Below are 14,533 nucleotides of genomic sequence, written 5' to 3' on the forward strand. Positions count from 1 at the left end.
AAACCCTAGGACATAAACCCTAGAGGTTTTGGCTATTTGGACGGAAACCCAGGTCAGCCCACTTGGTAAATACATCTCAGGATTCACAGTTGCACATCATTGATCAGTTTTCATGGAGATTCTATGATCTATCTTGTAGGTTTTTAGAGGGTTTGCTGTTTTATGTATGGAGGCATTTCGGGTATGTGTTAATGGCATTAGGCATTTTCTTATTTGTAACAATAGCATGTGTTTGTAAACAACAATACATTTCTATATCAAAGAATACTATTGGCTTATTTAGATTCTCTATATTTCATTGATTGATTTCCTTGAAAATCTATATTGTTCATCTTGCATGTTCAATCTGCATGTTTGCATGTTGCAATATTACATAATGATGAAACAAAACATGAGCAAAAACAAAAACCCATATCAGATTTGAAGCAATATCCGAATCTGGGATATTTGAGAAATTGAGTCTTGATGACCCACGTTTTTCCACTTGATGGTAAAATGACCAAGTTAAGGTGATGGACATCGATTTTCCACTAGGGGTGTATTTGACTAAGTTTTGTGAAGATTGTTTCAAGTACAATCAGCCCCGATGTAAGGCGAATTTCTACTTGGGGAAAATATGCAAAGGAAAGCAAATTAATGATGGAAATCAAGTGTCCGGATGGACATCGATTTTCCCCTTGCAAGATCAAATGAATTTTTAAAGGCAAAGTGAACATGATTTTAATGACAAATCAGTCTAGATGAGGTACTATTTTCCACCATTGCATTTGGTGGACAAAATGAAGGGAAATAAGGTTAAATTTACATGTCCCAATGGATAGTGATTTTCCACCTGGCTGGTTAACATGTTTTTTTATCCCACATTCACTGTGTGGTGAAAGTTAGAGGCAAAATGTTGAATAAGAACCAAGGCCAGTGATCATTATTATATCATTGACTGATTGAACTCCAAGCTAGCTGGAAGGAGGAGGATTGAGGATTGCCTAGCTAGAGAGAAGTGCGATTTTGTGCCCAAGGCATTGAGTGTGCCACCGTTGGAGGTGTTTGTAACATCAGAGAGGGCACCATTATTGGCTGAAGACGCCATTATCAGACCTGAGATAACATTGCCAGTCGCCACCTCAAACACAAAACGTTATTCCCAGCCATTGTTTATGCCAAAAATGTGTCATTTCCAGTCAAGCAAGGGCAGATCGCTTCAGACATATGGATTGCACCATGAATAAGATGATTTCCATCCATTGAAACATGATTTTCAGAGACATTTCCAGACCCCTACACTCAGAAATCAGACCTGGAACAACGCATTTGATTGCAATATCACTCATTTTCTGAATTTTGAAGGGTGTATTCAGACTTAAGCATCAAAATCAGACATATCTTAAGTCTGAAAATCAGGTTTATTGAGGGCAAATTTTCCAGATTTAGATTAAGATCCTCATGTGTTCAAGAATTTATGTTGCATAATGTTGAATTTATGATTTTAGAAAATCTAACAAATCTGAAAATCACTCAAAATCAGAACTTAGATCAATTATGGAAAATTAATTATTAAAGTTATTAACTTCTAGCTTCGGACAAGTACCATGTCAAAGGCGGGGATAGCTGCAAGGAAGACTCAGTTGAAGAATGTGCTTGAAGGATACTATCCTGAGTTGCAAATATCTTCCAAGTGGAAGAAAATTGGAGATACCAACATGGAGTATCTAGATAGGAAGAGGATGAAGCGGAGGATGTATGGAACGAAGGACCAACTACCCTCTCCCTTGGTGGTCAACATCATGACAAGTGGAATCTACCATGCAGCTGGCTTCCCACCATCAATACAATGCAATGAGCTCATGGTTGAGCTTGCAAAGCACTACGATCTGCAGTCAAGAACAATCCAAACACCTAAGGGATTGGTGCTTGCATACCTAGTCGAAGAGTCAATAAGGGAGGCGTTTGGAATACCTAGCCATGGAGACATGCAAGTAAGGACTTAGGAGGATGTCCAGGCTATGTTTGAGAAGGGATCCGAAGCATGTATGATGCTCATCAATAATGAGTGGGTCCTTGAGACAAGGCGTCACCATTCCAAGTTACCTAAGCGACTCCTATTTTAAGATTTCAAAGAGGAGTATAGTGTCATGATATTTTTACTCAACAGGATTATGGGAGCACCTCAAGTAGTTTTATTCGAAACATGGATGTTCTATTTCATTGAAGAGATATCAGATGGAACAATGATGATCAATTGGACTAAGATTATAAGCGACAACCTAGACATCCAGTTGAGGAATTTGGAGAGGACGAAGTCTTTCTACATGACTTCTTACCTAGTCTACATGCAGGCAAGGCACATTGTATACAAAGGACTAATGTGCAAGGGTGAAGTTGGGAATAGGCTGGGACGATATAAGGTGTATGACTGTTATCCACAACTCCACCTACATGAGAAAGAACAATATATAAGGGTGAATGATACATTCACCATGTACCTCACACAATTGTTACAAGGTGGAGTACTTAAGAGGTTGTCCAAAGAGGCAATGTTATTAGTAGAGAAGTACAGATCATGGTATATTTAGTTCCCTACCTTCACATACCTAAGGATTCAAGGATTCACTTCCTAACCATACAAGTTTCCTAGGTATCTGACCGACAAGATGGTGTTGCTTGAGGTAGTGATGCAAGTATCAGAGTTTGATTGCATTTAGAAAGGGAAGCATAGGCAAGGTATTACTTTTCCTATCATGCTTGGGAAGATGATGGAGATATGCCCCACCGTAGCAGCAACAGAGATAGTTAATGAAAGCTAGAATTCTTCCATCTTGGGATATACAAGGCAAGGAACTGTTTTGATCCATTTTCGAGAATCTTAACAACTAAAGGAGAAAAGTTTACACATAGGTTTGACATAGAGGATTATTGGGTGAATCTTATAGATGAGCTCAGAGTTAGGAGAAAGATGTGGTCTTGAATGCCAGTGGATTTCATGAGGAAGTGTAACTCATCAATTTGTGATCAAGTGAAAGATGATGGGAATCACATTCATTCTCAATATGTGAAGGAGAAGGACAAGCCAATTCCATCACCTAATTGGTTGCAACTTGAGATGGTAGATTTGAATATTTTAATGAGAGAAGTGAACGATTGCTCTAGGGAATGGGTGGACAAACGTATAAACAAGCTAAGGAGGCAAAATACCACCTTGACCTATGAGAGAATGAAGAGTGAGGAATCCTTTCTAAATGATGATGAAAGAACGATAATCAATGTAAGAGAAAATAATTATGAGGAGAGTCAAGCCCCTAAGAGAAGAAAGGGTATGCTTGGAGGAACGCAAGCGAAAGGTAAGGAGATTGTTAGCCAATAATCTAGACACAAGAAGCACAAGTCTAGCACTCCTCAATCTACCATGAGCTCTTCATTCATTAAGGAGAATGATATGCCAGGAGAAGACAATGAATCCAAGCTAGGTTCCGATAAGGAGATCCTACTAGAGAATGATCAAGATGAACATGCATCAGCCCAATCAGCACCACATGAAGATGAAGAACAACAACCAAGATCTCCTACCATTTAGCTTGAGGTCCATTTTGGTGATGATGTGGTGGATTTAAGTAAGAAGAGAGTAGAGGATGAGGTAATTTCAGCCTTGAGAGGACTTGATGATGATCAACTCAAAGATGGGATGGAATTTTCTACAATTCCTGATTGGTTGATGAGCAGTTTGGAGAAAAAGAAAGTTATAGAGGTGCAACCTTTTGAGGATATAGATGACTTCTTAGACTGGATTGGTAGGACTAAAGAAAAGAAGAAGGCAAAGAAGTTCTCCTCCAACATTACTAGAGATGACTCAGGAGCACGCATTGTGCAGGTGGCTATCCCAATCGTTGATAAGCATAGAGATGTGATCACTCCTATGGATTATTAGGCTACCACAATTGACCTTGGACCATCCACGAAGTAGCAAGAGTTTCAAGAGATAAATGATTCCGCCAAGGCAATTGAGGCATGATTGAACATAGTTGAAGTGAAGAAGGAAATGCTAGAGATGGAGAATAGGAGACTCGAGCAATACATTGAAGGGTTGAATCCCCTAAGGCATGAGGGTCCTACATTCGTTTCGCCTATTGCTATTTGTTAGAAATTAGGATCTTAGGATATTAATCATTATAAACAAGATCATAAAATAAATGAAATGATAATCATACATATGCATAAATGTACACATTACACAAGATATACATGGGGAAAACCCTTTCGGGTAAAAATCCCCATAAAGCATCATTTTATTAAAACACTTACAAATATAGTCTATCATAAAATAGACTTGAACCTGGGGACACTCATCCAATACTTCCACATGGCCAATAATACCTCATGTGCATAGTGATACAACTCACCATAAAGCTCCAAATTCTCACCACTCTCAAATGAGAGAGAAACTCCTTAAATATAGGAGGAAGGGTGGCTTCACTAGTCACACCTTTTCAATAGCCCCCACTCATAAATAATTAATAATTTAATAGTATTAGATTATAATCATTTCAAATGGGATATGCTTATAAAGCATATAATATATAAGATTTTATAACCTTATATTAGAACATTATATATAAATGTTATAAGGATGTGATCCCTAATAACATTATGTTCTAACACTCTTGCTCATGGATCACCTAATGATCATGAGGCATTGGCGAATACATACATACCAGGAGGTTGGAAGATGGATAGAAGATATTTCAAAGCAAGCAGATGACTTCCTAGTCCAGTTTGTCCATGTTGGCATTTTGCATATAGATTGCATTAATGATATGTTGTCATCGATGTCAATTGAACCGATAATGGTATTCATGTTATTACTGAGATTGTTGTTTTTGATATTGGCTAGTAACCGGTAAGAAGAGCTCTATGGAAGATGTTGTAAACCGGTGTGTTAATTTTGTGAGTTGAACCGGTAAACCGGTGTAAAGGGTTAAACCTTTCTATGCAATGTAACCGGTAAACCCTATCAGTTGTTAAACCCTAACAGATCAAGTTTGTTGGTTTATTATCTGATGAGTGGTACTGATGGAGACACGTGTGATCATTATATGAGGATATGTTCAGATTGTTTTGGCGCGTTTGTTTGTTGTCTAGGGAAGGAGCAAAGTGGATTGCATCTAATGCACAACGCGTGATAAGTGACAAAGTCCGATGAAGCGGTGATCATGGAGCGGTTGGAAAATCTTGAAGAATGTGAAGAGATTGTTATGATTTCTAACGGTCAAGATTGTACCGACTTGTTAGTAATCTCGATGATGAGAATTAGGTTTTTGTTGTGTTACCGACCTAATTGATTTGTATTTAAGGTCGATGAAGTTGTTTGTATAAGTTGTTGGCAAGATTGGCAAAAACCTGTTGAGTGTGTAGTTGCCTAACCGGTGAATGGATCTGCATTTTGAGTAAGGCAGATTGAAGCTTAAAAGGATCTTATCAAGCAAATGTAGTGCTATTCAAACAGATCAAGAAAACCTGTTGTTTTCTAACAATTACAGCAGAAGTGAAATCCCTTAATCGGGTAAGCTCTAACAAGCTTGGTTACTTATTAAATCCTCTAACATGGTGGTCCATTAGCTTGGATTCTTAAATCCTCCAGCGAGGTTACTCCTAACAAGGTATTGTGTTTTTCATCAAGGCATATTTGTAAATCTCTTAACCGGGTGATTCCTAAATGGAATTAGTTCTTAACAGGACTTATTGTAAAGCTTTAATAGGCTTGGCTCCTAACAGGGCGAACTTTAGAAGAGTTCAGATAGCTATCCTTGTGAGTCTCATCTCACTGTGGTTTTTACCTATTTGGGTTTTCCACGTATAAACATTTGTGTCAAGTGGTGAATGTTTTTGTGGTTATGATCTTATTTGTTGATTTGAGTAACTTCTGATAAAGCATGATAACTAGAAGCATTGAGAGATGAATATGTTAAGATATGTTTAAGCATTGTTGATGTTTACTATTAAGTTGTCATAACAGTCAAACCTGTTGATGTCATGTATTCTAATGAATATTGATCTTAACTGTGATATGTTTACTTTGTGTGATTGAATTTGAGTTTGGGAACTTTGTATCAGTTTTTCAGTATAACCCCCCCCCTCTCAGTCCAAGCCTATGAGGACAACGCTACTCAAGCAAGATACAATACTTGGAAGGAGTATGGGAAGAGTTCCGGCCAGTGCAAGACAAGACTATTCCTCACCTCAAGGTGTTGAAGTGGATTCCTATATGATTTCCATGGATGGTATTGTTCTTTGGCTATGAAGAAGTTAGTATTTGATCACGCAAAAGATGAATGCATCGAGATGGAAAGATCAATCCAAGAGATACAATCTAAGATCTTCACATTAATTGAAGAATTACTGGGACTAGATGTCCACACTTCCGGCACTTTGAATGTGGAGGGATTGAAGGAAAAGATGAAGTTTGTTTACTTCAAAGAGTTGGGATCCATTAGGAAGAATCAATTGAACAATTTGGTTTCCCTCATGATTCACATCAGCAACTTGCAAAAGCATACATCAGATTGGGAAACATTTTCGATGCTTGCTTAGAGGCCTTGGATGTGATTGAATTGCAGCTTGATGGTTTGCCAAGTGTCACAATGGAGGAGCTTAATTCAGTTATGTCCAGATTTGTTGAATATGCAGCTAGAGAGAAGAATGGAGGAAGGAATCTTATAGAAGACAGCCTGCTTGATGACTAGGCGTCATCTCATTGGACCTCATTCCTTGAGTTTTGTGATATGGATAAAATTCCAGTGTACATCGTTTACCCTAATTAGAACTGTGTTGGCATGATCTTGGCCCTTGATTCTAAATGAATCTTGGCCCTTCATTTCATTTTGAGACTCTATATAAACCCCTTTTCCTCTCATTTGTAAGAGAGAGATTGTTGAGAATTGTCACTTAGATGCTGCCAAAATTGAATTTAATCATTGAACTTGGTGATTTTTATGCAATCTTGAAGCATTGTGTGGTTCTCTAACCTCCAATTTGGTTTAGAATATTTTTTAAGTGTTTTAGTTGAATGAATCTTTATGAAATTCGTCTATCCATACCACTAGCTATTTGCTGATTGTGAATTTGCCTTGTGTGGTCAACTGGAATTTAATCTAAGCTTAACTTTCGAATGGATGGTGTTAGTGTTGTGAGTATGAATCTGAATATATGTTGATTACCTTAGAAGATTGCACTAAGTTTGTGTGGAGTTGTTCATTGTATGACAAAATTAAGCCTAGTTGAATTTCATCGAGTCATTCACTATCACTTGCATTCTAGGATTAAGATAGGATTAGATTCATTAGAATAGAACTCTCTAAACTCTTTTCTTTTGCATTTTATTTTAAAACCTTTGTTAGAAATAGATCAAGTGCTCATCTTGCAAAATCATAAGTTATTTCAAAATGTGGCAAACCTACCTCTATTCATAAGAGTCTTTAGAACAATTGCGTAAGTCCCTTTGTGTAAAAAACAAGTTACATCGACCATTGAGTTACCCACGAGTCAAGAATTGACATTTGGAACCTTGGAGTTGTCTTGGTTGATCATATATTTAGCATCTGAGGTGATTTTGTTCAAGAGAGGGTAAAATACTTTGGTATTTTATTCTGTGTTAGAGGTGTGTAAAAAACACATCAACAGGTTTCCAGCCTTATTTCCCACGATATGGTATGGGGTTGGCTTAAGGAAAACTAATGGGACTATAGTCCCGCGTCAAATGAGGCTCAGCTAAGTCCGCTAAGACATTAAACACCTTTAGATTATTTCCGCGGCAGTATGGAAACTATCGATTTGTTAATATTTGCAAGTATTCATTGCTACAAGAGATCTATTACCTTTATTTGAATCAACTTCCTAAATACTAGATTATTCACGCGATGACTCTATTATATCAATTGCCAATACTTTACGATAGTCTGCCACTTGAATTAAAATCACAAATTCACTATAACTGTCTAACATTAGAAATATTGGAATCAGGCCCAGCAATGGAAAATGTATCCATTCAATGTCACCGCCAAACTCTATATTAATATTGACCGATAATGTATTAAATCCATCGCCCATACTTCTTACAACAAATATGACCATTTTACCCTTTCTGTTACACAAAGACTGCAAATACTCTTATTATTGCCTCCATGGATACTTCACAAATTTGGCACAAATGTAGACTCCGTCACGAATCCACCCCTCCGGAAGAACTAGGTTTTCGTATAGCCCTTCTGTTAAACTCAATGTTTTCATCTCCAGAAATCTTCACGTTTATCAAACTCATAGCATACCTAATATATCATTAGGAACCCCCTTATAAAGACCTCGAGGAAGAATCTAGAAGATAGGCTGACTTGCTGGAGAAATATATTTAATAAAGTGATATTATAATAATACTATTATTTAATTATTATTAAATTAAATTAATTAATATTAAGTCATCATTTTAATATTTTATTTATTTTGTTGACAATTTAATAAAAATCAATTTAATTAAGTATCACTTAAAAATTGGGGACATTACAGGGTTGCCTTGTTCGATCACGGAGTTTAGCATTCAAGGTTTCCTTGTTCAAGAGAGGATAGAATACTTAGTATTTTATTCTGTGTTTTTAGTGTCATAGAAAACACATCAACAAATACTGTAAGTTTATTGTGTTGTTTTCTAAATAAATGTATTTCAATAGATCAAAATAAAAAAAAGTTCATTTGCTGTTGGAATTTTTTCTGGGTTTACTTTTTATGTATTTAAATTTTAGATTGGATTATTACATCAACATCTTTGTTGATGCCCCTGGATTTACACTTGAAAAGCAATGCCAATTCTAGCCTGCACATCACTTAACTCCCCTTCAGTATCTGGGAAAGGTTCTTCTTGAAACATAGCCTTGCATCATGATTTTCACTAAACTGCTTTAGCGGTTGAGTTTTTTGTGATTTTGTATTTTTATTGGTAGTAGTTCCTTTTTAAAACATGAAGGGATCTTGTCTCTGGAAAAGATGCTGCAACTTGGGGGTACTTCTTTAATAGCCTAGTTTGTTGATATACACCACGGCCAGAAATCTGGGAAAACATCACATCTTTCTGGAATCAAACGTGAGGCTTTGTTATGAAAGCCACTGTGATTTATGTCATGAACTTATTCGTATTAACACCTGTTTTTGTGTGATTATGTTGAGATTGAATGCAAAAGCTTCTTCTTTGAATGGTAGAGAATGGGTACTATGGTATTGTATGTTTGATTGAGAAATGATGCAGTAGAGTTGGGTTATTGATTCATATAAATATAAGTGTTTTTTAAGGTATCCTATTGATCATTTAGGCAAATTTCTACCATGTTTATGTGGATCAGGTAAAGATTCCAGAGGCAGATCAAGGAAAGATTGAATGTTGTTCAATCACAAAGCAGTTCCATGGATTCCTGTAGCTGAATTGCATTTTAATCATTGACAGTGAGTGGCTGTAATTTTGATGGAAAAGGGTTGATACTTGATTTGAAAACACATTATTCTATTTATATTATGTTGTAGGGATCAGGAGGCTCAAAGTCAAAGGTGATTGTGTGCTGTAAAGGATCACTAGACACGTTGGTGAGTGTCCTAAGGATCTGAAGAAACATTTGTTATCAAGTGTTGCAAGAGAGTTTCAAGGATGACTTCAGACACTGTATCAGCATCTGAAAGGAATGACAGCAGAGCCCCTCTACTGCCTGAGAGCCAGCATAATCTAAAAGATTCTGATTGTAAAAATGCATCATTTTCAGGAGCAGTATTTAATCTGTCAACAACTATTGTTGGAGCAGGAATCATGGGATTGCCTGCTACAATGAAGATTTTAGGACTTGTTCCGGGGATTTCTCTAATTGTGCTTGTTGGACTTTTAACAAATGTGTCCATTGAGATTCTATTGAGGTTTAGTAGAGCCTGCAAGGCCACTTCATATGGAGGTGTCATGGCGGATGCATTTGGTCCACTTGGAAGGATTTTACTGCAGATCTGTGTCATCATTAACAATCTTGGTGTTCTAATTGTATACATGATCATCATTGGTATGCACAGGGAAAGATATGGATTGGCTTCTCTAGCAGTATTCAGTTTATCCCTTAATTTGTTAGTTTCTTCTTAAAGTGGCATTTGCCTTTTTTTGGACAGGTGATGTTGTCTCTGGCACATCAGCAAATGGTGTGCATCATTCCGGTATCTTAGAAGAATGGTTTGGTGTCTGTTGGTGGACTGGGCGGAAGGCTACATTGCTTTTCACTACAATTTTTATCTTGGTTCCCCTAGTATCTTTTAGACGTGTAGGTAAGTGCATATCTACAATTTAAGTATTAAGAAGTTTATCTAACTCTATGGTTTGTGTATTTTTTCTCAATTTAATTCTTTACATTGGGAGAAAATGGTATTTATGATTGCCTTGTATAATGGATGAAAGCGACTATTTTTATAGAGATGTATCCCAGCAGCTGGTTAACTTTAGTTAAATCTGAGTTATCTCTTTAAGATAATCCAGTAGGCATTCCTGTTTTTGTGTAACTATTAGTGAGAATCTTTTAATGCATATCTAATAAGTGGTAATAAAAAATTTGCTAAGAAGAGAATTTTTCTTTAATATTATGATAATATGCTTTGAGATGTGTTTTAATCCTGGAAAGTTGTACATAATATGCGAGGCAATTTTTGTGTAACTATTAGTGAGAATCTTTTAATGCATATCTAATAAGTGGTAATAAAAAATTTGCTAAGAAGAGAATTTTTCTTTAATATTATGATAATATGCTTTGAGATGTGTTTTAATCCTGGAAAGTTGTACATAACATGCGAGGCAAATTTTGAATCTATTAATCTTGGTCATTGTTTTAGTTCTTGTTTCCTTGGACTTGCAGATTCCTTGAAAGTTACTTCTGCAATATCAGTGGCATTAGCTGTTCTGTTTGTTGTGATCACTGCTTGCATTGCAATTTTTAAATTGTTCAGTGGCAACCTTCACATGCCAAGATTATTTCCAGTTATTGTTGATCAGACTTCACTGTGGAAGATTTTCACAGTTGTCCCAGTGTTGATTACTGCTTACCTCTGTCACTATAATGGTACAGCAAATTTTTGTGTCAACCATTTAATGTTATCCTACTAGATAATGTATTAAAGAAAAGCTTATAATTCATACCATGTAGTTTGGATGCCTTTGCAAGCATTTAATTTTTATGTGATTTCTGGTATCTATGGCTTGTGCAGTTCATCCTATACACCGTGAATTGAAAACCTCTTCACAAATGCAATCAGTTGTTCAAGCATCACTTACCTTATGTGCAGCAATATACATAACTACAAGTTTGTTTGGTTATACCCTATTTGGAGATCAAACTATGGATGATGTTCTAGCTAACTTTGACACAAATTTGGGGGTTCCTTATAGTGATATTCTGAATGACATTGTCCGTATTAGCTATGCTGTCCATCTGATGTTTGTATTTCCAGTGATACACTTTGCTTTGCGCCTTAATCTTGATGGGCTTATCTTTCCATCAGCACAGCCTCTTGCTTCAGATACTTGGAGATTTGTTTTAATCACTGCTGGGTTAGTTGGGATTGCCTTTGTGGGTGCTGTGTTCATTCCCAGTATCTGGCTTGCATTTCAATTCACAGGAGCTACTGCAGCTGTTTGCTTGGGCTTTATCTTCCCAGGTGCAATTGCACTCAGGTAGTCTCTAAATCAAAATGCTTTAGTGATTTACTGTGATGCATTTTACTGCTTGTTTGTGTAGAATTTGGGAATTTTTCTTGTTTGTTGCTAAGTCTTGACAATCTTATATTGCAGAGACACTCATGGCATCTCAACAAGGAAAGATAAATTTATTGCATTGGTAATGATTATACTGGCAGGAATTTCTTGTTCAATTGCTGTATACAGTGACATTGATCAGTTATTACAGAAAAGTAGCACAGTTCCAAATTCTCCTACATTATGAGACTGTAGTATTTACAAAATTATTTGTGCCTGTGACACTGCTCCTGTATATGTAGGATTCTTTAGTAGGGTCTAGTGAACAGCAATAAACTGATTGTCGAAACATAATGAACAAGCTCAGAGAAGCATAATGTATTATAATTAAAGCGTGCAACCGCAAACATTTGGTATTGACTTTCCAAAGCTTTGAAGAAATATAGGATTATGTCATTTGTAGCTGCAAATTATGCAGCATATGCATTGTCCTACCTCAGTAGTGACTGAGGCAGCAGAGGTTTATGCAAACTTATGTAGTTTTGTAATTATGCATTGGTCTTTTCATGCAGTACTAATGTTTCAACACGATTAAATTATTCATCTATGCAAGGCTGATAATCCTGATTGTAGAGTAGTAAGGCATCGCATTGTTATTTATTGTTAAGGTCAGAAGACTGTCTCAGAGTGCTCAGATTGGGAAAATGAGATCTTTTTAATTTTGAATAAAAATGTGGTCCTATAATACCTACATCCATATAATGCGATAACCAAATACAGTCCTAATGCAATTAAGGCAATACTTTCAAAAGTTATTACCAGTGTAGTTGAGGTGCATGTATTTGATCGGTATTGAGCTGCATCCAAGACATTTGTCGTAATTTCAATCACACCCGTGAGAAGATCAATTTAAAAACTAAAAAGGTTGAGCAAGAATTCAAAATACATGTTTCGTTAAAACTCAGTATTTTGGAACAAATGTTTCTTGAACAATATGGATGATATTTTTTTATTATTACATTCATTTATAAAATATAAAGGTTATATTTTATGTTGTGGCCAAGCCAGATGCCAATGTAATGCCAATTTTGTGTATTGACACCCTCACATTTCAGAGCCAACAAAGAGAAATATCTAGTTTATTAAGTTTGATAGTTATTTTATGTTCTAAGATCCAACTTAAATTTGCAATTTTTCAATTTTAATTTTAGTAAGTACCTGTTTTCTTGGGGTCTGTAGCATTCCTATCTCTGCATCATTGCACCTGTGTACCCGAATTTCAGTGTTGCACCAGGTTCTGTTCATTGCACCAAACCTTAGTTATCTCACAATGATGCCTTTCAGATATGGATGTATCATTCGAGGATATTTGGTTACAAACAAATCATTTTAGCATTTCCATGAGGCATGTGGAATTTCTTACCTTGCAATGTTTATCTATGAATCTAAGATCTTCCAAGCATCATGATACAGATTTTCATTTTCCCATTACTTCGATTGTAAGATGGCCTTCCAACAGTAGTACTTGGTCTATACTCAATTGTTTTAAAAATTGCACTTTCTGCTTTCTAAACCATTTTAAATATTTTGTTTGGTCTACAGCATCTGGTTTTCAAATTAATCAAATTCTTATGATATATTGCTTGGGTCATACGCTCAAGAAGTGGTCTGTAGTTGGTTTGTTCTTCCGTTAGATTTTAATGTTGAGCATAATAAGCGAGCAATTCTCTAGCATCCACAATCAATATGCAAATTTTCCAACATGTTAATGGGGTATGTCTTACCATATTTTTCTGGAAAGCTATCATATAATTCTGTTAGCATCCATTCAGTTAGTTTAAAGGCTAAGTTTTCTATTGTCTGTTGATCTGCTTGGGTGTTCTCTTTATCATATTCAATGGTATGATACGGTTAGGAAAATTGTATGACTCATATTTGACAAATCTGGGCATTCCAAAGCTTTTTGGATAATAAAGTTATCCAAAGGCAACCTGCCAAATTGTGTTCTCTTAGAACTTTTTGGGCAACAGATATCAGCTGCCTGAGAAAATATCTGCGATGAATATGTAAATTAAACTAAGAAAGCTGAACTGCAATGCATCAAACTACCAAGGATTCAGTTGGTTCAGTTGAACTAATTGGGCTCAAAAAAAACAAAACTGTCGACGCAAATTCTCTTAGGCTTTAATGGCATAAGAGCTGGAAGATGTATCTCAAAGCTGCTGATGGTGTACCAAGAAGAGTTTTTGTAGCTAAACAATTTCACTTAAAGTATCTTGTCTGTTACAGAATTTTTTGTTGAATCCACAAAGAATGTAATTTAGAAGTGATGTGCATATTAGGAAAGAGCACACAATTTCTAGCTTCATAGACAAAATCAGAACATTGTTAAAATTTAGAGCAGTGTATCTCCAAACAGAGATGCTTACTGATTTTTCATCTTTAGCTACATTTTATTTTAGTTGTACTTCTGAGAGGTAGAAGGCTGGTCTTTTCAGCTACTAATTAGGCTGCCTATGGATGTCTTTACCTCTGTGTAAATGGAAGCTTCTTTATGCTCCCAATCGGGTATTACTCTCTACCGGTGTTTATTCTGTTATTATTGTATTGAGTCATGTTCTGTGTACGTACTATGAATGTTATATGATTCCCTAGTTAAATTTTCAGCATATGCATTTCATTTTTATTTGTTGTTGTTGGAAGTTTATAGCTGTAAGATTCACTCCAGATGCAATTTCAACATAGTGTAAGATGTGGGTTGTTAAGAGGTGGAACATGCTGCCAGATGGT

The 14,533-nt window shown here is 36.1% G+C and overlaps 1 protein-coding gene across 2 annotated transcripts in view; it reads left to right on the forward strand.

Moving 5' to 3' along the window:
• The window catches only part of LOC131078489 (amino acid transporter AVT6A), a 32,213-nt gene extending 19,833 nt beyond the window's left edge, over positions 1 to 12,380 (forward strand). The window contains exons 3-8 of one of the 2 annotated variants that reach the window (XM_058016198.2): positions 9,375 to 9,474; positions 9,553 to 10,070; positions 10,174 to 10,326; positions 10,908 to 11,111; positions 11,257 to 11,722; positions 11,840 to 12,380. In XM_058016198.2, the coding sequence (XP_057872181.1) occupies positions 9,674 to 10,070; positions 10,174 to 10,326; positions 10,908 to 11,111; positions 11,257 to 11,722; positions 11,840 to 11,990 (1,371 nt within the window). In that variant the 5' untranslated portion in view covers positions 9,375 to 9,474; positions 9,553 to 9,673 and the 3' untranslated portion in view covers positions 11,991 to 12,380. The remainder of the gene's footprint in view (positions 1 to 9,374; positions 9,475 to 9,552; positions 10,071 to 10,173; positions 10,327 to 10,907; positions 11,112 to 11,256; positions 11,723 to 11,839) is intronic. The other variant, XM_058016199.2, reaches the window with a different exon arrangement.
• The last annotated feature ends 2,153 nt before the right edge of the window (positions 12,381 to 14,533 follow it).

The sequence above is a fragment of the Cryptomeria japonica genome, chromosome 7 (assembly GCF_030272615.1).
Source record: "Cryptomeria japonica chromosome 7, Sugi_1.0, whole genome shotgun sequence".
NCBI lineage: Eukaryota > Viridiplantae > Streptophyta > Pinopsida > Cupressales > Cupressaceae > Cryptomeria > Cryptomeria japonica.